This window comes from Cryptomeria japonica, chromosome 1 (assembly GCF_030272615.1).
Source record: "Cryptomeria japonica chromosome 1, Sugi_1.0, whole genome shotgun sequence".
Lineage (NCBI taxonomy): Eukaryota > Viridiplantae > Streptophyta > Pinopsida > Cupressales > Cupressaceae > Cryptomeria > Cryptomeria japonica.
In genome coordinates this window covers 500,498,930-500,522,293 of record NC_081405.1, presented here as the reverse complement: position 1 = coordinate 500,522,293, position 23,364 = coordinate 500,498,930, and the positions used below count along the sequence as shown (strand labels likewise).

General features: G+C 34.8%; 1 protein-coding gene across 2 annotated transcripts; it reads left to right on the top strand.

Moving 5' to 3' along the window:
- Positions 1-1,974: 1,974 nt before the first annotated feature.
- LOC131073526 (uncharacterized) lies at positions 1,975-20,291 on the top strand. Of its 2 annotated transcripts, none has more exons than XR_009112896.2 (3): positions 1,975-2,284; positions 19,604-19,672; positions 20,080-20,291. XR_009112896.2 is itself a non-coding variant. In XM_058009972.2 (3 exons), the coding sequence occupies exons 1-3, from the start codon at positions 18,919-18,921 to the stop codon at positions 20,209-20,211; spliced, it is 783 nt and encodes a 260-aa protein (XP_057865955.2). In that variant the 5' UTR covers positions 18,030-18,918; the 3' UTR covers positions 20,212-20,291. The 2 variants fall into 2 exon arrangements, 1 of the variants encoding a protein (XP_057865955.2); XM_058009972.2 differs by lacking the exon at positions 1,975-2,284 and adding an exon at positions 18,030-19,500.
- Positions 20,292-23,364: the final 3,073 nt, after the last annotated feature.

Here is a 23,364-nt window from a genome sequence, read left to right as displayed (position 1 = left end):
CAAGGGTGCACTTACCAATGCTCTCACCGATGCTCGAACTAAGTACAAATCTATTTTTGATCAGTTGCCCCCACCGAATGGTAACTAGTTTTGATGTTTGTCAAAAAGGGGGAGTGTACCGAGTATAAGAGTGTACAATGTACCAAGTAGAACAGAGTATCCGAGTGTACAGTTGAATTTGACAAGGGGAGCATAGAACACAGAGCAGGGAACACCGAGCATTACAGTATATTGATAAGGGGAGTATATATTTGAATATGTTACTATTCATTGACAATTGTATATACTATCATTCTAGTCAAATTTTGTAAGTATATAGATTTTGAGTTATGACTTTGAAAAGAGTTTCGTCAAACATACCAAACTAATGTCAAAAGGGGAGATTGTTATTACTTATTAAGTTGTCATTAGTTTTATGTCCAAAGTCATCCTATATACTCTAGTCGGTTAACACTATCGAAATATTCAGTTGGTAAGCACTAATGCAGTCGGTTACAGAAGAAAGGAGTCACAGAGTTAAGTATACACCAAGCTGTCTACCGAGTAATGTTCTATGTCTACCGAGCAGCAAAGAAGGAATACTGAGTAATCTGAACCGAGTAGAAATGTGCTACCAGATTCAATGAACCTGGACACATATGTGAAACGTGTTACAAAACTCGAGAAGATCTATCCGTTATCACATAGGAAATTGCACTTCAAGATTTTATATGATTTTGAGGAAGTTTATCCAATGAAATAATTTATATGTTTATTCATTCGATGAATCTTGCTTGTAAGATCAAAGCATGAACAGATCACCGTCCCAGAGATCTATTTATACAATATGATTTGAATATTGAATAAAAGGAGAGACATGTGTGATAAAAAGAGTTAAAAGGGAAAATCAGAGGAGGAGAGACAATGTGTTGTGACTGCTAAGAATGACAGAGATATTCAGAGGTCACCGAGAAAGTCTTCAAAGAACAGTTTATGGGACAGAGTAAATAGAAGGGTTTACCGAGTTGATTTATCAATTACTGAGGTATGCTATGAGCAAGGTAATGTCATATTGAGCACATAGAGTCTGCTATAACATTTTCAGATGTAAAGTTGCAGATATTTTGTAAAGATTTTATTGAATCATTTGAGTTGTAATAGAAACCTTTAACAGGGTAAAAGACTCTAACAAAGTCTATAAATTGTAAAGCCTTTAATTAGGTGCAACATTTTGTATAAGTGCTGTGAAACCCTTTAGCAAGGTAGATCTAAAGATCTTGATACTCCTAATAGGGTAAGCTATCAGAAATAGCTAAACATGTAGCTCTAACCGAGCAACCTTTATTATTGCAGTAGTGAAGTTGTGGGTGCCATCCCCACTGCAATTTTTCTCTCTAACCAAGAGTTTCTGCGTAACCAAAATATTTGTGTTATGGAGTGAAATGTGTATGAACGTTATTTCTGTTATTATGTTTCAGCATTATATATTATGAGATCTACAGTATTCAGTTTATGTTTATCAGTAAAGTTATTATTGAGAAAAAGTTTTGAAGTACTAATTCACCCCTCCCCTCTTAGTACATTAGCTTTCCTGGTTGGACCTAACAAACATTAGTTATGAGAATATTCTATAAGGTTATATCCAACTCTTACATTAACTAACTAGGGAGTTATTGCCACATAACTCTTGCACCCAACAAAGAAGATTATCAACCACTTAAGAAATATGTTTCTTTTTAAAATTGTGGGTAAACAATTATATTGTATACATAATTATGCAAGAGTTGAGAAAATCAACCCATATCATGTACCTTAAATCAGTCCACTAGATACAAGCACAAATATTTTCAAAACTACAAACCTATAGTTAATTTATTTTTTTATTATAAAAATAATTTTCAGATTACACATGTTTTTCTTATTACACATTTTTTTAAAACTCCATCAATAATTTTCAACTTAGATAAAACAACTATTTGACATTAGAAAAAAAACACAAAGTAAACAACTAGGGTTCAATTTGGCCTTGTTATCTTCTCCTCGGCAACGTTGGCTTTGGCATGCCCTGCTTCGCTATTGCAGTCCGCTTTGTTCCAGTCGGAGAAGAATCAGAAGAGTAGTGGCAGTTTGCGTGCCTATTTATTTCCAATTAGTTTTCATTTTATTATTTCAGAATTTGTGGGATTCGAAACCGCGACCTGTTGAAAGGTTCGAGAGGATTCAAGCCTACGATCGGACAAATCAGAAAAGCTGTGCCTCTGAACTTCGGCAGTTTCGTGCTCATGCAATATGGATCTAACACTAGGTATTGCTCTATTATCATTTATGAGAACAGCCATAAATAAAATCACATTTTGAATGCCTTCATTCAACAGATAACAACATGATTGTTTTAGAATGAAAATAAAACACAAAAATAAGTGATTCGGTCGCGGATAGATTCCCAAAATAAAAAGTCGCTGAGAACATACGAAGTGACATACCTCAAGAATGTGCACGAATCGTGTTGTGTTGTGCTGTCAACAATGCCGATGAGAAATTATCGGTAGAGTTTGCAGTAAATATATTACGAAAGCCTACCAAAGCAGAAATTTTAAAAAAATCTGTCAAACAAAGGCCAGTCTCCCTACAGCTACAGTTTCAATATATTCACAGTAAACGAATATTAGGTCTAAAATCATCGGCATTTTAGAATTACTAAGGATATCGAGGTTTTGGAATTACTACATTCTTGAGCGGGAGAAAAGAATTTTACATTTTTTACACGAAAATATGGGAATTTAATTCTTCATTACAGTTACATGCCTCTAGAATAGATTGTAATAAAAGTTTGATTTAATTGTTACTATCAGCTCAAGAAATATCTAATGAGCTGACTTTACCATCGTTTAACAACAAAATTTGGCCTGCATAATCTATTGGAAATTTTTGAACTGGATTGATTTAAGTGTTTGATTTAATTGTTATTGCCAATTTTAGGGGCATGCATTTTTAAGGATTATTAATGGAGTTGAAAAAATATCAAATATTATTACTAGAATTGAATATCTACTTTACTGCCAGCTCAAGAGATGTGCATTTATAAGATTTATTAATAGGATTGAAAAAACAACCAAATAATATTGACAGAGTTGAATTTTTATTTTAAAATTAGAAAGAATAAAATCATCCTTACTGTTTACAGCAACAATCAATAGACAAATAGATATAGAGAAATGATAATTTTTAATTCTATATGATGATTGACTAAAGAATTAGAAGAAATTAGATGCCTCTCGTCCAAAATGAAGGTATGTACTTTCTGGCAGGACAGGGAAAGACATAAAAACTGTAGACTGAACTGCAAAATCAATAAAGGAATTATTTGGCCCGTTTATTAGATTTGTTGTTGGCTGGCCTTTAAGAATCTGAGATGTCTGAAACTGGGATAAGAACATCCACGTCACTAAGAATCCACTCTGCTATCTTATCTTTGTCACTCGCATAGACTTCTGTTCTAACATCAACTGATTTCCACAATCTCTGTGCTGGTGTTGTCCCTGGATCCTGCAGTAGGGCATCCACCCTAGGATTTATCAGTCAGACCTAGAATATGAAGCTTCTAAATTTATTTTTATAATCGAAAATTTGATCAACATTTGATTCACACATAGTTATGGGTTCATCATTTAAATTTGCTCACATTCAAAATAATATTATAAGTTATAATATTGTTATTAATACTCAATTGTGCAGTTTTCAAGTCAAATTCATTGACCCATGTTTCATGAGTAGTGGTTCACAAGAATCCATTTCTCATGAGAATGAATGGTACATTTGTTGACGTGTTTTTTATGACTACGTCGAACACAAAATAAAGTCACCAACGGTCACCTTATCCTCTCTTGACCAAGATTAGTCCGTATGCTAGGATTGCTTAAAGTTCAAACGGTTAATCCCAAGGTTCCTTTAGTGCGTGGACGTGACTCAGATGTTTGATGGGTTTGCTGATAACCCAAGGGGCCTTACGTGTGTTCAATTGGAGAAGACTCATGCAAGCTCAAAGATTTCTGCACGGATGATTTGCAATGAAAGCTCTAATTTTGGATCTTTTGGATTTTCAATTATGCAGAAAGTAAATAGGAATAGGGTAGAGGAAAACTAACGCTAAGGCTAATTTAATCCTAAGAATAGGAGACAGGATTGCTTATGCAAAATCAAACCACTCTTCGTTTCGCCAGCTAAGCACAACTACACGAAGGCGGTGCAATCTTCAAAGGGTGCGTCGAGGATTTTTAGATCATCAATACAGACCATCGGATTGAACAATCTCTACTGATAACCGAAGTTAAACACATACACATCAATAGACTCAGGCTAACTTTGCACGGCGTACAACAATCAGCTGCACACCAAAAGTATGAGCTCAGATTTTGCAACAAGTTCTCCTATCATATCTAGTTCTTCTAACAACATATAAGCAAATCTAACCTAATTGAAGAGAGCAAGACCATGTAGATTGCCAAAGTAGAACAAGAATACACCTTCAAATTGAACAATGCATTAAGTTGGCTACTTCACAATCTCAATGCAACAATCTCAGACAATAATCTCTCCTTTTTACAAATGAGGGGGTCACCCCTTTATATAGGCCTCAGGCCATGCAAACCCTAATTAGGGTTCACCCTAGAAGATTCCCACTCAAGGTGCAACAAGGTGGGAATCGGTAATTAATAACCCATCATGCCCATATACAATTAATTACAATCCTACCAGAAATGGCACCCATAAAGCATTAATTAACCATTACATTCAAAAACTGCCCACTATGCAATGAATGTACCCTCATGCAAAAATTGCCCATGATGCCATAAATGCACCATCATCTCCTGAACGTGACGGTTGCATGCAGAAGGAATCTGCCATAATGCCATAAATGTGATGGCTGCATGCAAAGAGATGCTTCATTAATTCAGCGTCTGTTGACTCGACTGCCACTCGGTGGAAAAAACCCTGAAGAGAGAAAAACTTCAAGAGGGAGAATCTTTGACTCTGGAAGTATTTTCTTGAAGTTTTTGAACTTGCCTTGCTCTGGAAAAGATTTTCAATGATTTTTCAACATCTCCTATTTTTTAGGAATATTGCAGAAATTAGGGTTTCAAGTCCAGGAGGAAGAGAATTCTCCTACGAATCCAAATCTGTAAATTTTTTGAAATTTAGATGTAATTTGATGCTCGCGAATGGATTTTTAAAATTTTTCCCTGTGGGGGGAAATTTCTTGTTTAGTTCATCCTTGATTCCTTCCTTGTCTTAGAAATTTTATCTTCAATTCATCCTTGGATGTGATTTCTTGTTGTGGAGGAATTCTCCTTTGGAAAGAAATTTGTTCCTTACCCTGAGGAAGGAAATTCTTCATACCTTAACCAATTTTCATGATTTCTAAGAACTATGTTTTGAAGGAAGAAATTTCAAACACTTAGTCAATTTTTCACCTTTCCTGGAATTTCTTCTTCTTGGGTGCAATTCTTCCCGAATGAAGGAATTCATCTCTTTGTGCACTGTCCATGAGAAGATCATTTTAACGTACTCCTGTGTTCCTGGGAGGCATTTTACACTTGGTGGGGAATTCTTTCAATTCCATGGATTCCTTGCATCCCTCTATCTGGCGCTCCTCTCGCTTGGGCGCTAAAATGCCTTGGTCAAGGACTCTTGCAATTTGCCTGTTTCTCCATGCACTCTTCATTCTAGCACCCTCCACAAGGCTGGGGCAGAAATTCCTCCTAAGGAAGGAATTCATTGTTTTGTGAATTGTCCATGTCTTCTTTTCAACATCCCTTTTTTTAGGGATCCTCCTAAAATTTAGGAGCCAGGTTCATTGGATGGAGAATTCTGTCACGATTCCGAATCTATAACAATTCCCTCATTCCAGCGAGATTCAGTGTCTAAAAATAGCAAATTCAAAAATTTGCCCGAGGGGAATTTTACTTTCTATTCCTCCTTGACCCCTTGGATTCCATGCCTTAGGCAAAATTTCAACTTTTTAGCTTGGGCGTTGAATTCACCGTGCCTTGGAATTTTCACTTTTTTACACCTTCCATGGAATGCCCATTTTGGCGCCCAATCACTCCCTTGGGCGGAATTTTCACTGGAGGAAGGATTCATGGAATTGTCCTTCTCTCCTTGGGCATGCCACTTTGGTGCCCAATTGCATCCTTGGGCGGAATTTTCACTATGTCATGGATTCATGGAATTTGTCCATCTATCCTTGCCTGACCCATTTTGGCGCCCAATTGCATCCTTGGGCGGAATTTTCACCATGCCATGGATTCATGGAATTTGTCCATCTATCCTTGCCTGACCCATTTTGGTGCCCAACTGCATCCTTGGGCGGAATTTTCACTATGCCATGGATTCATGGAATTTGTCCATCTATCCTTGCTTGACCCATTTTGGTGCCCAACTGCATCCTTGGGTAGAATTTTCACTATGCCATGGATTCATGAAAATTTTCCCGCTTTGCAGTTTTGGAATGACTTCCTGAACCTTGGTGAATTTTTGAGCTTTCCATTTTAGGCATAGGTTTCCGGCACTTGACCAATTTCTGGCTTTCTCTGTCTGTTGTCTAACTTACCGGAATTAGAAATGTCTGCGAACGTCTAATCCTTGTCGCCTTATCTGACTGACCCTGCCAATACTGACTTTCCAAAAATAGAAACCTTCAAAATGTTAGTGTTAGACCCCTAGATAGGGTGCATGAATGACTTACTATAAATAGAAACTTACTAAAAATAGTAAGTTTGATTTTTGGCAAAATGACGACATTCCGGGACCCGGAAAAATCCCTAAAAAATAGGGACTTTCTAAAAATAGAAAGTTGCTCCGTTTGGGCTCAAATTTTACTGGGAGGTTCCTTGAAGGTTCCTGATTCCAATTGTATGTTCAGTTTCTTCAAAACCCTAACAGAAACCCCTAAAATCTAGGACAAAAGGCATAAACCCAAAAACAAGACAAAACAGGCCCTAGACTTAGCCGAATTTGCTCAAACGAAAGGCAAACTTGACCAATATGGCCCTCAAACACTTGCAAAGCAGAGAGACTAACGAGACTGCTGCAAAAAGACCCCAAAAACAAAGCCAAAAGACCGGAAGGGCCTAAAAAGAAGGGGTCCCGATTTGCAATGGGGCAATGTGTGAAAAGGTCACAACAACACTTAGCACTCATTGCATCTAGGTGATGCTCACTCACCCATTTAAGTACTACTCTAACTCAAGCACACTTAACCATGGATTTTCCCCCAAGATTAAGTCCACTTAGCTTCCTACCCCATTTGCAAAACCGTCAGCAAGTGTTGTAGCAAGCTAAGTGGGTTTAATCTTGGGAAAGTATGCTTGAGTTGAAATGGTATTGAGATGGGTGACCTCCCAGGAAGGCTTAATGCTTCATCTCTATGAGCATCACCTAGATGCAATGAGTGCTAAGTATACCATTCATTCTCATGAGAGATGGTTCTTGTGAACCACTAGTCATGAAATATGGGTCAATGAGTTTGACTCTAAACTACATAGTTAAATCCTGATAGCAATATCATAATTTGATTTGCTGTGGAAAATATGTCCTACTTATCAATACTACAAGTTTCCTGCCTTGATTATGGTGTAGATTCTAAAATCATCATCCAAATGCAGTGATGTTAAATCACTTGTGAACCACTACTCATGAAAAATGGGTCAACTACATAGTTAAATTTTGACAGCAATATCATAATTTGACTTGCTGTAGAAAATATCTCGTACTTATAATACTACATGTTTCCTTCCTTGATTATGATGTAAATTCTAAAATCATCCTCCGAATGCGGTGATGTTAAATTGCATTTTCGTTCAGATTACTCTTCCTGTAACATAAGACATAATTGCATTTAGGATAACACCATCAGGGATGATTTTTGGAAGGGACGTCACATGCCAATGTCGAACATCAAGGTAAATGATACATGCACACAACTAAAACAGATTAAGCAGATAGGCAATAAGATCGAGAGCAATGAAAATAATTCTCATTTATAGAATAAAGATCATTTAGAGCAAGGAGAAAGGAATAATGAATTCTGAAGATTGGAATTTATTCAGTGTTTCTCAAAACAAAGAATGTGACAGATTATTCCAGTAGCGAGAATAAAAGTAACAAGCAAAGTTCAACAATGTATTGGTTCCTTGGTGAGTTGCATTATTATTCAACGACTTAACTAGCATATGATTCCAGATGCCATTTGCCATGTGCATGTCTTAGGCAAATTTTACAGAGTAGACATCTTTAAGAAGACATCTAAGCCTAAGGGTGTTTGTATCATGCAGTACAGTCCTTTGGATCATGCATTGCTTGACACATCTAACAAAAATAGAAAAACAAGTAATTGTATTTGTCAGTGATTGATGCTTACATATTTAAAAAGTATATGAGAAAAGCAGGACATGAATGACTTACTTGATGGAAATACAATCTATTTGTTAGAGAGTGCTTCCACATCTAGCTCCCATGTTTTCCCATCTCGAATCTATTCTCCCATCTTAGAAGGATACCCATGCACTGCCCATACTGAATGAGGAAACCCAGAAATATGTATTATCTCCCGTTCGTGAGGATTGCTGTATGGACACGAAGGTTGAAAGGCTTCTCTAGATGGTTCGCAACTGCATTGCCTGGAGAGCAGAATAAGTGATATACAGGATACAGGAAGTTCTTAAAAGTTGGTATCATTTATGTAGATAACAACTCCAGCCCCTTATCTGAAATCAAATGTTTTGCTTCCATATCAAATAAATATAGGACCTGTATCTGGGGAATAGAACGCTGTTAAGAAACATGGATAGAAACAAGAAAGCAAAATATTCGATTTTACAATTAACATTTACAAACTTACAAGTAGATATGTAGATAACAACTCAAATTTTAGCAAGAACTGGGTCTATGGTTCTTTTAACAAGACCAATGGCTGCATTTACTAGTTCTTCAATGTCTAAGGTGAACTACAAGTTTTAGAGCTATGAAATGTAGAGTGAAAATGTGACATGCAAATTTTTTTTAAGGTATCTTGGAACTTGGACCTAAACTAACTTATATTGTTTACAACTATTAATGCCATGATTGTTTACTTCTATTGTTAGTAATAGAGCGGCACTGCCCAGAACAATATTCAGCAAGTCTCTTTTGTGGTTACCTTTCAATCAATCTTTAGAGTCTGGTTACAAAATTCCTCTGCCTCTAGGAACAGCATAACTCCTAGACAATAACAGGGAGCCTTTTTTTTAAAACTCCCAGATAAAGAAAACTCCGGCCCAGTTATTTCAAAGCACATCAAAGCCTTAAATGAATAAGCCAATACGCACTCATTCTAGCCCACATGAAAGAGGATATCCTTCAAAATGATGTTTTTGGCACCCTTCAGATGCTTATACCTTTGAAATGATTACTGTTGTACAAAAACAGAGAGGTTTTTTCATTGGCACACTTAGATGAACAAAAACCTCTTTCAAATTTCCTTTCTGAGCATTTTCTAAACTTGCCCATTTTATTTTTTCATGGCACTCTCGCCAACCCAATTACCTTCTCTACTATATCCTGGGTTTCTAGCTTTATTGAAATAATCAATCTCCTCATGAAAAAGTCTCATCCCTGTTTAATTCAATGCACTCCTTATTTTCAACTCTGGATGATTGTTTGAATGATTTTGGGGCATGCTTTCCTCAAAAATGGTATTCTGTCCTCTTTGATTTATTCTTTTCTTTGCTGGCAGTTTATAGGTGTCATTTATCCTCTTTTGATCCTCCAAACAACACTGGATTGATTATAAGTACTTTTAAGTTTTAACCATGATGCTACAGCTAATAGAGGTGGTCAAAAGTTTGAGGGAAACACCAAATAACCTCCATTTGTCAGCTACACCACTCAAACAATAAGCTGAAGATACATGCATTAAAGCACCAGTGGATGAACACAAAAAACTGAGCACAAACACCACACCTAACCTCCAATCAACCTAAAATTGGAAATTACATGATATGTTATTTTGCTTGATACAAATAGCTTTTGTGACCAAGGATGCTTCTGCATCATATGCCTCAGGAAGGAATTTCATGAGCTGAGTGCTCACAAAAATAGGATAAGCGGTAGAACCACTCTTGTGGCATCATGGCCAAAGTGTTTATTTCCACTTTGTCAAGTACTTCTTGATTTGTGGCCAATTTTGTTTTCTTCCATTCCAACTCACCTCTTAGTCATATGCTCTTTCCTTTGTGTTTAACAACCCACTAGCTGTCCGTCCTTTTAGTTATGACAATCCTCCTCTCTCACCATTTTCTTGAGGTAAATTTCAGATCTATATCTGCCCATTCAAATTGAACATATTTGTCCTCTTTCGCATCCTGCATGCCAATGGTCTCATCATACCTCTGGACTTCCAAATGACTTCCAATTACTTCCATTACTAAACTTAGAAGAACCTTCATGTCCTCCTTTGCTGCTACTTTCATTGCAACATCAAATAATTCTTTTTTTGTTGAAATGATATCTCCTCAGCGTATTTCAGTTTTCATGATTTCGTCGAAAAGCTCATCCAACTCATTCTGGATGGTTTCTTCAATTTGGTCAAACACCACTGCTATACTTGGACTTTCAATGTTCTTTCTCTTAACTTTTTCACAACCATGTCATCTTCTCCAAAGGCACATACAAACTCTTCTGAGTCATCTTAATCAGCATTAATACTCTCTTTTCTCATTGCTTCCTCTTTCTTAAATGCTTCCTCCGATAGCCTCTCTATTTTCTGTCTACTATTCCAATAGGAAACTCTCTTCACCTTAAATTTAATTATTTGTCATATATGGGGCCCACATAGGCCACCATTAAAACTTCAAATCCGTCTTTCATAATCTCCTCTTCTTCTTTCTTGTTTAAGGAAATATCCTCTTATCTTCTGTCTACTTCATCCTCTTCATTGTCTTTCCTTGGGAGAACTCTTTTGAATTTAAGGCACCTCATAACTACTCGTAGTCATTTCTTGCTTAAGAGGCTGCCCCAAACCTTTATCTTCTTCATTATAGTCATCTAAACATTCCCTTTCCTTTAGGTCTGCTATCACTACATCTTCGTCTTCCTCTAATGACAAATCTTCTTCTTCTGCTAGCTCCCTTAGTAACAATATCTCTGTCTAGAGTATATATAGTGACTTGCAAAGCCCCTAACAATTTCTTCAATTCTTCAATCTCTAGCACAGGTGGGATTCTTACCCTTAATGCAGCTTTCAACTTAGCCACTTGGGTTGTATGCTTCTCATACATCTCTTGCTTACTTTTCGCACACCTATCCCATTATCACCTATGGAAGATATCTTCCTCTCTACAAAACTCTTGGTCTTTTCGTGTTCCTTTTATTTGCCTACCTATACAAGAAGAACAACTCAGTATATCCTCTACCTCTACCCATTGTTTTCTCAATAGAAGAGACAAGCTAGCCTCTATTTTCGACCTTCAATTCACTACCCAACTCACTTGCCGGAGAACTCTTTATTGCATAAAACACCTTCTACCCAACTCTCTTGTTGGAACATGTCTTATTCCATACTTAACCTCTCACTTTCTTTCCATCTAGCCACCTTTTATTGGTGGAGAATTAAATTCTTTTTTCGCTCTCTTTGTCCTTTACCTACTTACTGTAATGGAGAACAAATTGCCATCATTTACTTGTTCGCTGACTCTTGCAAGTTCTTTCTTTTCCACTTCCAGTGGCTTCTCTCTTTCACGTTCTTCCATTTTCCCGAAGTTGGTAAACTAGCTCTGACACCAAACAAACGCAGTCAAGGAAGGGGTTCCAATTAAGGACCACCTAATACTTACAGCTTTGGTAAATTCCCTCAAGATAACCAACACACCAAGCTGCCAGCATATTCACAAACAGTTTCTAAAATAGTTCACCAACACAATCATTTGCAAATATTGGTTCTATGATTGTTTACTACTAATGTTATATAAAAAAGCCTATGATTAATGTGGAGAAAAATCACACTGATTTATAATAATGGGCACTCCAATTTCTTTCCAATTTGCTAACAAAGCTACACTGTACAGGACAATATTCAACAAAGCTCTCTCGTGGTCACCTTTCCCATAAATGTCCATAGCTTGGTCGTTCAACTTGTCTACCTCTAGAAACTGTATAACGCCATAGACAATAGCAGATAGTCTTCTTTTATTTTTAACTTCCAGAAAAAGAATAAACCAATACTCACTCATTGTAGCCCACGTAAAAGAGGAGATCCTTCAAAATGACATTTTTGGTTGCCTTCAAATTCCTTATACCTCTCCAATGATTATTGTTGTACGAAAACAGGGAGGTATTTTCATCATTATACTTGCATAAACAAAAACCTCTTTCAGATTTCCGTTGTGAGCATTCTCAAAATTTGGCTATTTTTCATGGCTTTCTCCCAATTCGATTCCCATTTCTGCTGCCTCTTGGATTTCTGCCTTTATTGGAATTAATCTATCCTCTCACGAAATAGTCCCACCCCTGCTTCATTCAATTCACTCCTTCCTTTCGCCGCTAGATGATAGTTTGAGTATTTTGGGGGCATGCTTTTCTCAAAAATGATCTGCTGTCCTCCTATGTTGCCAGAAACAAGAAAGGAGAAACGAGAAACGAGAGGGCAACGGCAACGTGACAGAAACATAATATTTTAAGGTTGTGTATAAGAAACGTGTATATATATATATATATTTGTAAGTAAAATACAAAACATAATCAAAATAAGGATAAGAATATTATAGATCACTTCTACATAATTTAAAATGAATTTTAGTTAGAAAACAAAAATACATATATCATAATGTTTGCAATTACATAATTAAAATATCAAAATATATCATCAAAAATTTGAAATTGAACAAATTTTGGGGTAGTTTAAAAAAAAAAGTAAATCTGGAAATTTCTTTCTAACCTGATTTAGAAAAAGAAAAATAATATAGTATATTTCTAAACTAAAATAATATGCAAGGAAATCTTCTTTATAATCTCCTTTGTTAATTTTAGAAAAAAATTGGAAAAATCAAACTCCCAAATCTCCACTTCGACGAATATTAGAAAGTTAAAAAATATGTGCTGTAGAGAAACGTGTAGTGAATATTAAAACAGAAAGTTCAAAAATCTATTTAAAAAAAGTTAAAAAAAATAAAATTCATATGCTGGCACCACCAAGAAACCTGTTTCTCCGGCGTTGAAACCGGTTTCCTCCGTTGAAACGGGAAACGGCAGGGTGCCGTCCCGTTTCTGGCAACAGAGCTGTCCTCTTTGATGTATTCTTTTCTTTGCTGGCAAATCGTAGATATCGTTTATTTTATTTGGATCTTCCAAACAGCACTAGATTGTTGTCTTGAATAGTTTTTATCCATGATGCTACAACTGGGAGAAGTGGTTCAGAGCTGAAGAGAAACACTCCAAACAACCTCCATTTGTCATCTGCACCACTTCCCACTAAGTGGAAGAAACATACATTGAAGCACTAGTGAATGAACGCAAAAAAATACAGCACAAACACCATGCCTAATCTCTAATTACTCTTAAAATTGAAAATTGCATAACATATTCTTTGCTTGATGCGGATAGCTACTATGACCGATGATGCTACTGCCATATCAATAGCCTATGCCACACATATGCCTAGCCGAACGGTATAAACTTATGAAGTCCTAAAAGATTGCTACAAAGGTTACAAAGGTTAGTGTAGAATATTCTATCTAAAATATTTCTTAGATAAGTGTGTTAGTTGTGAAGAGACACGATTATGATTGTTTAGTTGTGCATGGATTTTTTCAATCTTGCATAAAGTTGAAAGTTTATTTTCTAGTTGAATGTTGCTATTCTAGATGACTCTTTATAAACTTTCAAGTTGAATGTTGCTATTCTAGATGACTCTTTATATATTGTACCTATTCTCATTTCTAAGTCAATCAAACAATTATTCACAATTTTTTTTATTTCTTCTCAATTTATGCAAATATGTAATTTGTAGCGCTACCAATGTTCCTGGTTTTCATAAGTTTAGCAAACATTTTTACATGGTATTAGAGCTTAGTCTAGTATGAGTGCAAATTCGTTTGTATATTGGTGTGATTTGCTTTTTATTTCAAATTATCTTTTGCAAGCGAGTTCTTTTCTTTATTTGCACGTAGATTTTTGTGAAGAGTATCACCACCATGGAGGCAGATGTAAACGTTTGTTTCTAGATACATGCATGTTTCTCCCCTAATTTTTGTACGCTTCTTGCTTTCTTCTTATGTTGATTCTTTACAAATTGTACGTGCTTTACGAGCACTACATGATAAAGATGTGGAAAATTTGAAGCTCTATAAAAATATTATACTTAGAATATTCCTTTACATAAGTTTGCTAGTTGTTAAGAGATAGGATTATGATTGCTTAGTTGTGCAATCTTCCAGGGATTTTTCTAATCTTGCATAAAGCTGAAAGCTTATTTTCTAGTTGGTTGTTGCTATTCTAGATGGCTCTTCTCTTGCTTTATATATTGTACTCATTCCTAAGTCAATCAAGCAGTTATTCACAATTTTTTACTTCTTCTCATTTTATGCAATTATGTAATTTGTAGCTCTACCAGTGTTCCTGGTTTTCACAAATTTAGCAAATATTTTTACAACAAAACCCAAAAATTTTCAACTCTACATAAGCCTCCACTGTATTTTCAAGCAAATGTCCTCATTATATTATTGTTGTCTACTTTTGGAGCATTAAAACTTGTCTACATGTGATAAATGACTATCATTATACGTTCTTTAGTGGATTACTTATCCCGCTCAACTACCTTCATAATTGGGAAGTTGCCAATGCCATGACTATTGTAAGCTTTCATCTTACTAAGTATTTCACTTTGGAAGGTAGATTTGGGACTCTCCGTGGTTATGGTAATGTTAGTTTTGCCCATTTCCTATTGTCATTCTTGAAGAAGTGCATTAAAGAGAGAGCCTACCCTCATCTACACCAGGGCACTATCTTTTCACTTTATAAGTTCAATCTCAATTTATCTCTTGTTATAAATTTGGGATCCAATACCCCTATTGAGTCTATCAATATATACACAAACCCTAATTTGGTTGATTAGGGAAATTTTTTTTTTCCCTTCATAGAGGGGCCTTCTAACCCTTCTTACTTTGGTTGTCTCGGGGGATAAAAAACTTGTAATATCCCCATCTACTCCCTCCTATAAAAGAAAGAAGACTCATTTGGTTGTGGAAGGAATAAAAAGAAAAAAGACACAAGCTTTTGGATTTGAAGACATTCTATTATCCCTTATAAATAAGGGTAAAGAGAAGGTTTCTCTCCTCCATGTGAGTATGAAAGTCCATAATAAGAAGGTTTCTTCTAAGGGTTATATTTTTTTTTCTATAGATACTTCTACTTCTATCTCTAATGATGAGGCCATGAGAGAGGAGAAAGTTGTTTCTTTAGAAAAGAGACAATCCAAAAAAAAAAATTTGATGAAAAATTTAATTGAACATAAGAATATAAAGAAAGATAATGATAAGAAGATGAATTCCTTGTTTGAATTTGGTATTAATGATCATTCTAATGATTCCTATAATTCTCATTCTTTACATATTGATATGGATGATTTCCTATCCCTTTCCCCTTCTAATGTGGTCTCTCCCAATGTTGTTTTGGATGATTACTTTATCAATGGTGATGGAGGTGAGGAAGAGGATGAGACTACTCTTGATAATAATAGTAATTCTAAGGAGGATAAGGAGATAAGTGATAAGGATAACAATACTATTTCCAAGGATGACCCACACATACCTATTATGCTAAGATTGAAGATTCACATTCTAGAGTGGAGAATCTTAAGAAAATTTAGGAAAACCATGTTGATTGTCCATGTTGCAAGAAACAATAGGACAATATGTATGGGACTCTATAGATCTACCAACATATATTGATTAGAATGGTGATTACTGTGAACCAAATTATTAAAATTATAGATAGGATCATGAGGAAGGTTGTTGTAGGGGGTGGTGACTTTCTAGTCCAAGCTGAATTGATAGGAACAAGAAACAAAAGAGGACTTCCAAGGAGAAAATTAAGAAGTTATATGTGGGAGCCACCACATGGGATGCGAATCTTGACTCCTTAACTAAGGACATGAATTATTTGTATTAGTCCTTTGTTGTGTTCTTTTATGTTGCATTTGTCATTCTCTATTAGTTTGTAGTTCTACCTAATCTAATGGCTAGCCCTTGGTATGTAGTTTGTTTATTTTGATGATTTGTTCCTATGTTTTGTAAGAGTTGGGGCCCTTTCCCTTGTTTAATATATCAAATATAATTTATAAGTCTCTTCCACCTCTTTATGTGTAGATGTGAGGTTTGTTATAAATGAATATGTATGGCCCATAGTTGGGTTAAATGATTCATATTCTTCATCTTCACTAGATGTTTATTCAAGGTTTGTGAAAAATGAATTTGAAGTTGTGTGGGCCAAAGCATGCACCTGTGTCATACTTTGGGCCAACAAGGGGTAGTTTGGCCGAACTACCCGAGCATTGTGTGGCCCTTGTTTGGCGCCTTTGTGGCTGCAGGGGTTCGGCTGGACCGAGTCCGACCAGACTATTGACTTTATAAACTGAAAATTTGGCCAATCCCCCTCATTTGCACCTTGACTTGAGCTTTGGGAGTTCAACCGGACTATCTAAGGAGCTTATTCCTAGCCCCCAGTTTTCCAGGTAGGTTCATTTTTTTTGCTTTTTTGTTTTTGTTTTGTATTTATAATTTAAAAAATTAGTATATTTATTTTTATAATTTTTTTATTTTGTGGTTTATTGGTTTTTTGAAAAAATTTAGAATGAAAACATTAGAAAAATGTTTAAAAAAAAAGTGCACATATACCTATTAAATAAATAAATAAAAACACATTTTCTCATTATCCTTACATATAAACCATAAAAAATTATAATCAATATACTACATATAAAAAAATAAATCCTTGTACTCATAGAAAGACGTAGACACACACCTACACCTACACCCACACCCACACCCAAACTCACGTGCACATACATACACACGTGCATACATAGATGTACATGCATGTGCACGTGTATGTGTGTGTATGTCCATGTGTATGCATATATGTATGTGTATATGTATGCATGAGTATATGTATGTATGTGTGTATATATGTGTGTATGTGTGTGTACTTGTATGTACGTATGCATGCATGTGTATGTGTATGTGTGTGTACTTGTATGTACGTATGCATGCATGTGTATGTGTATGTGTGTATGAGTGTGTGTGTATGTGGGTGTATGTGTGTGTACACATGTATGTATATATGCGTATATGTATGTATGTGTGTTTGTGTGTGTATACATAGACACATGCATACACATACACACACATACATACATATATACACAGACACAAACATACATACACATACGGTCCACATATATATACATACATACATACACCAATATATAGACATACATGTACACACATACACACATACATGTTCATACATGCGTATACACACATGCATACATACATACGCACATGCCTACATTTGTGCACACACACACACATACATACATACACATACACCCACATACACATACACATGCATGCAATACACATACGCACACATACACACACATGTACGAGTGTATGTATGTGTGTACATGTATGCTTGTATGTGTGTACAATATGTGGGTGTATTTGTGTGTATGTGGGTGTATTTGTGTGTGTGTATGTATGTGTGTTTATATGTGCATGTGTGTATGTATGTATGTACCTATACAATATGTATGTGTGTGTATGTACATGTGCATGTGCATGTGTATGTGTATGTGTACGTGTGTATGTGCATGTGTATGTGTATGTGTATGTCTGTGTATCTACATGTATTTAATTTTAATGTTTCTTTAAAATAATTTGTATCAAATGTTTCAATTACTTCGAATTGTACTTTAAATTACAATTGTATCATTTTCAAATATTTTTGAATTAGTTTAAAATAGTTTTTAGAATTAGTTTGAATTATTTAAAATAGTTTTGAATAATTAATTTTAATTTAATATTTGCTTTTATTACACATACATATATTTTCCACATGGATGAGCATACATCAGATGCTAGTGTTCATCCCGAGGGCACTAACCAGACATCTACACAGTCTGGTCCAATACCCTCCATTGATAGTCAGCGCAGGGCTCAACTTTTTGTCGAGACCATTCTTGCCCTACAACATGCACTAGATCATCTTGATTCCACATTACTTGTCGCCGCTGCCCAACCAAATAAGGAAAGGGCATAGACTATTAGAGATCAGTTGGTTTGTATGATTGACACTATTCAGACATATAGTCCTTATGATGAAATGTCTATTGATTCTTTCTATAGATCCCTTTCTCGTAGTGTGATTGGCACAATGAAATGAGACACCGTGAACAAGGATGTATCTTCCACACAGGTCCATACCATGTTCCCCGATTATCAGGGTCTGAGATAGAAGAAGATTAGGGGCTATTTAGTTACTAGATGCACTGATCCGATTGTTGCCCGATTCATATATCCTAGATGGTTGGCAACTCATCATATGTGGCCATACAAGGATGAGTTGCCACTTTATTTATGCAAACAATTGTTTGTAGAGTTTCATATGGACCTAGATGTTGATTATACTAGTATACCAATGAATGTTGGACAAGGCAGAGGGAGGCTCAATGATAAATATAGATGACCTGATGTATCGGCGCTCGTTAATAAATGAGCATTAGTTGGTCCAAACCTACTGGTTCTACCAAAATGTTTGGAGTTATCACATACAATCGATGCAGCAGCTGATGATGCCAGGCGAGATATCTACTCGAGCATTGTAGAGATTGCCACTCAGGTTAGCTAGATGACATCTAATCGTGTTGGGAGATATCTCTTACGGTCACAGACTACCATTGCACGGGCTACAAATGCGACATCCAACAGTGGCACTGATCTTTACGCTTGTGTGGATATACCATCTCCACTTGACGCTAGACAGTTGACAAAGGTTGATCCTTTGCAATGGATGAGTGCATTGTTGTCCAACGACTTATTGGATTCATATTCAACTCTTTCTTCGCTTCTTGGGATCCCACTCAAGGATGTACCGACACAGGTGAGACAACTTGTACATAGAGACTATGGTGGTAGAGCGTCTCAGGGTGATATGGGGAGAGAGGAGGGAGTTCCAGTGCACCTTACAACCCCTCCACCACATATTGATGTTGATCCCACACCTCCTCCTCAACCTACACCAGTTGATCCGACACCTGAGCCACCACGACCTACACCTATGACTTTTATACCTCCTGCTCAAGCTCATGGTCACTATACTAGTATGCTCGTTCACGGTTTAGAGGATGCATCGCTGGATCTAGATGTTGACGACGTGTCCTTCCATTCATCTAAGATTAGCATGATTGGGAGAGCCTTCAAGTTTCGTGAGGTACAAATTATTTTTTCTGTAAGGTCATATCATTTATTTGATTTTAAATATGAATTTCAACTTCAAAATTGTTAACACAATTTGAATTTTGAATTATTTATAGGGTCCTACTACATTGGAGACATTAGGAGATCTGCAACCTCCTTCTGCTCCTGCACATGGTCACAGTCAGGTACACGTTTTTTTTTTTGGTTCTGTAAGGTCATATTATTGAATTGTTTTTAAATAGTGGATTCAAACTTCAAAATTGTTCTCTCTCTCTCACACACACACACACACACGTATGTATATGTATCTATATATGTATGTATACATATATGTACATATATTGTACATATGTATGTGTACATATATATATGTACATATGTACACACACACACACACATGTTAACAATTTTGAAGTTGAAATCCACTATTTAAAAACAATTAAATAATAAGACCTTACATAAATAAAAAATGTGTATATGGTGGATCAGACTAGGTAAAATTTGCATGTACTTATGTTGAAGTAAAATGTTCATGCTTATAGTTAGATAATATTTGCATGTGCTTATACATATATGTGTGCTAAACATGCAGGAAGAGCATTTAGAACATGGATCAACGGAGGGCCCACCGAGCAGTTTATGTGCATGTGATCATTGTTTGATGATATTATATGTAGAGTGCATGTACTTTTTTTTAACTTATGTGTATCTGACACTTGTTTGATGAGATTGTATGTACATATGAGACACTTGTACATGTTTGTTTATGTATATGACACTTGTTTGTTTATTACATGTATTTATGAGCCCATATTATATTTTTATAATTAGTTCAACCTACATATAGAATTGATCATGTTATTGTAGATGATAAATCTGGATATTAGTTAGTTGAATTATTGATTTAATAAATTTAATTATTAAATCAATTAGTTAGTTGAATTGTTAATTATTGATTAAATCAATTAGTTACTTGAATTAATTAATTGAATCAATTAATTGATTAATTAGTTAGTTGAAGTGTTAATTGTTGATTTTATTGTTAGTTGTTCATTTGATCTAGTTAGTTGAATTAAATCAATTAATTTAGTGATTCTAATCAATCCAATGAAAATTCAAATCAATTGATCAAATCAATTCAATCAAACCAATGAATCAATCAAATTAAATCAATTCAATTAAGTGATTCTAATCAATCCAATGAATCAATCAATCCAACAAATTTTACTCATTTAATTAAGTGATTGTAATCAATCCAATCAATTAATTAAATCAATTATATTAAGTGATTCAAATCAATCAAACGAATTAATCAAATTAAATCAAATCAATTCAAATCAATTAATTAATCCAATTCAATTATATTAAGTGATTCAAATCAATCAAATGAATTAATCAAATTAAATCAAATTAAATCAAATCAGTTAATCAACTCAATTCAAATCAATTAATTAATTCAATTATATTATATTAAGTGATTCAAATCAATCAAATGAATTAATCAAATTAAATCAAATCAGTTAATCAACTCAATTCAAATCAATCAATTAATTCAATTCAATTAAGTGATTCAAATAAATTAAATATATCATGCAACAAATAAAATAAAATTGTGCAAATTAACTCAAATGTACATAAATACATGTGTACACATTAAAGATAGCAATTGCAATAAATTAACTCAAATGTACGTGTACTTATGTATATATTGCAAAAAATAATTTGAATGTATATGTGTATGTGTAAATGTGTACATATGTTGCAAAAATCAAATCAAATGTAAATGTGTACATATGTATAGCGATCCAAAAAATAGTTAGAATGTACATACGTACATATGTATGACGATAAAAAAATAGCTTGAATGTACATACATACATATGTATGACGATCCAAAAAATAGCTCAAATGTACATACGTACATATGTATGACGATCCAAAAAAATAATGCATACATATATATGCATATATACATATATATGCATATATACATATATATGCATATATACATATATATGCATATATACATATATATGCATATATAGACATGTATAATGGTTAAAAAAAAGGCACGAGTTCACTTGTTCTAATAAATTAAGTGAGCTCATCGTACATAAAATCTGGATCCTCTCTGTCTTTTACTATCTCTAATATCTTTTCATGATCTTTGATAGGCAACCTCCACTTTTGGGGGCCACAACCTCTTTTTTGTAAAGTTTCAAATTGTTGTCTTGTTGCTATAACTAAGTGACTATAATGTAAAACTTTTTGGTCGGGCATGTATTCAAGAAATGTAACACCATTGTTATCTATCTTTGTTTGTTAATAATAAATATCTTCAACAATGATTGATCCAGTGGGATATTGTTGCCCATCAACATCTTCCACTGATCATGACAATTTACATTTTGGTTTTGTGCATCGTAGTAGGTAATAGTCAACACCTTCTACATTGTTAAGATTTGCAACCACGACAAAAATATCCCCTGTAAACCACAAATTAAAAACAATTAAATATAAAGTGTATGGTTAAATGTAAAATGAATTCAAATTAAATTAAAATTAAAATTGTACTCAACACAACTAAATCAGAAACACGTTCATAATCTGCTGAATATAAAGGATCATGAATATCTACAATGTCACTATCTTCATAGAGGCATTGCGAATAAATTTTTCATTTCCCATTGTGAAACAAATCCATCTCTAATGTTCTGACATTGTTGAATATTTGCATTGTTTTCAATGCAGTCAACACAAAACCATGATTTTTCTTTTACCTGAATCACAAGAGGTTTGTCAAGTTCTATAGACATGACTTATTTTCAATGCAATTTCGTAATAAAACAACTTCTACGTTCTCTTACCTGAATCACAAGAGGTTTGCTATGTCCCATAGTCATCACTTGATGCAATTTTCTAATGCCATTAATTGTTTGACAATTATAAGGATTGGATCAATCAATATCTTTAACTTCCCAAAAATAGTGTTTGTTGTATGTTGTGTCACAAGCACCAAAATGACTTTTGCACCATTCTACTATCTCACTTGAATTTCTTATCTTGTTACCTGCACATTAACTTATTTTAGCAATTTAACTCCGACCCATAGGATACACGCTCTCCTATAAACGTTGAACATGTACCTCCAAGTTCATGTTGCCAAAGTGCACGCTTCACATAGGCTCCTACTCCATCATGCTTTCCTTTTCAATGTCCACTCTCAAAAAAAGTTCCACAAAAACTTTAGACCACATTTAGCATGTTGTTGTGACAACCAATTGAATGTTTTTGCAGATTTAAATTGTCCTGTGAAGTTACAATCAAATATAATATTTATTAGTTTAGAAAACTTAATTATACTAAATAATTAAAAGACTTAAGTAAAACTTATTTATGCTTACCAACACATCCATCAGACCAAATCCAATGTTGTGAAGCACTTATCAGACGATGTATGATATTTTCAAAAAAAATCTCAAAACAATGTGCTATATAACTCCTGTCATGACAAGTATCATCACTGATATAAAAATGAATGAAAATTGCAACCTAATCAGAATGATAGTATTGACTTTGAATCTAAGTGTGAGGACTGAACGTATAGTTCTCAAAGAAGTATACTATGGAAAGAATACAGCCTGGAGGAAAGCAATTTTTTGAGATACGAAACTATTTTGCTTGCCATCTTGCACCATGACAGTGTAGGATATGTGGATATATCATGTTTTGAAATCTATACATGAACTCTTTGTAAGACAATTCACTCTCTTTTAACACATTTTTTTTCGGTTCAGCTTCTAACTTTGTTTGGTGTTTTTCATATTCGAATCTTTTCCATAGAACTTGCACTGAAAGATCAACATTGTCAATTTGT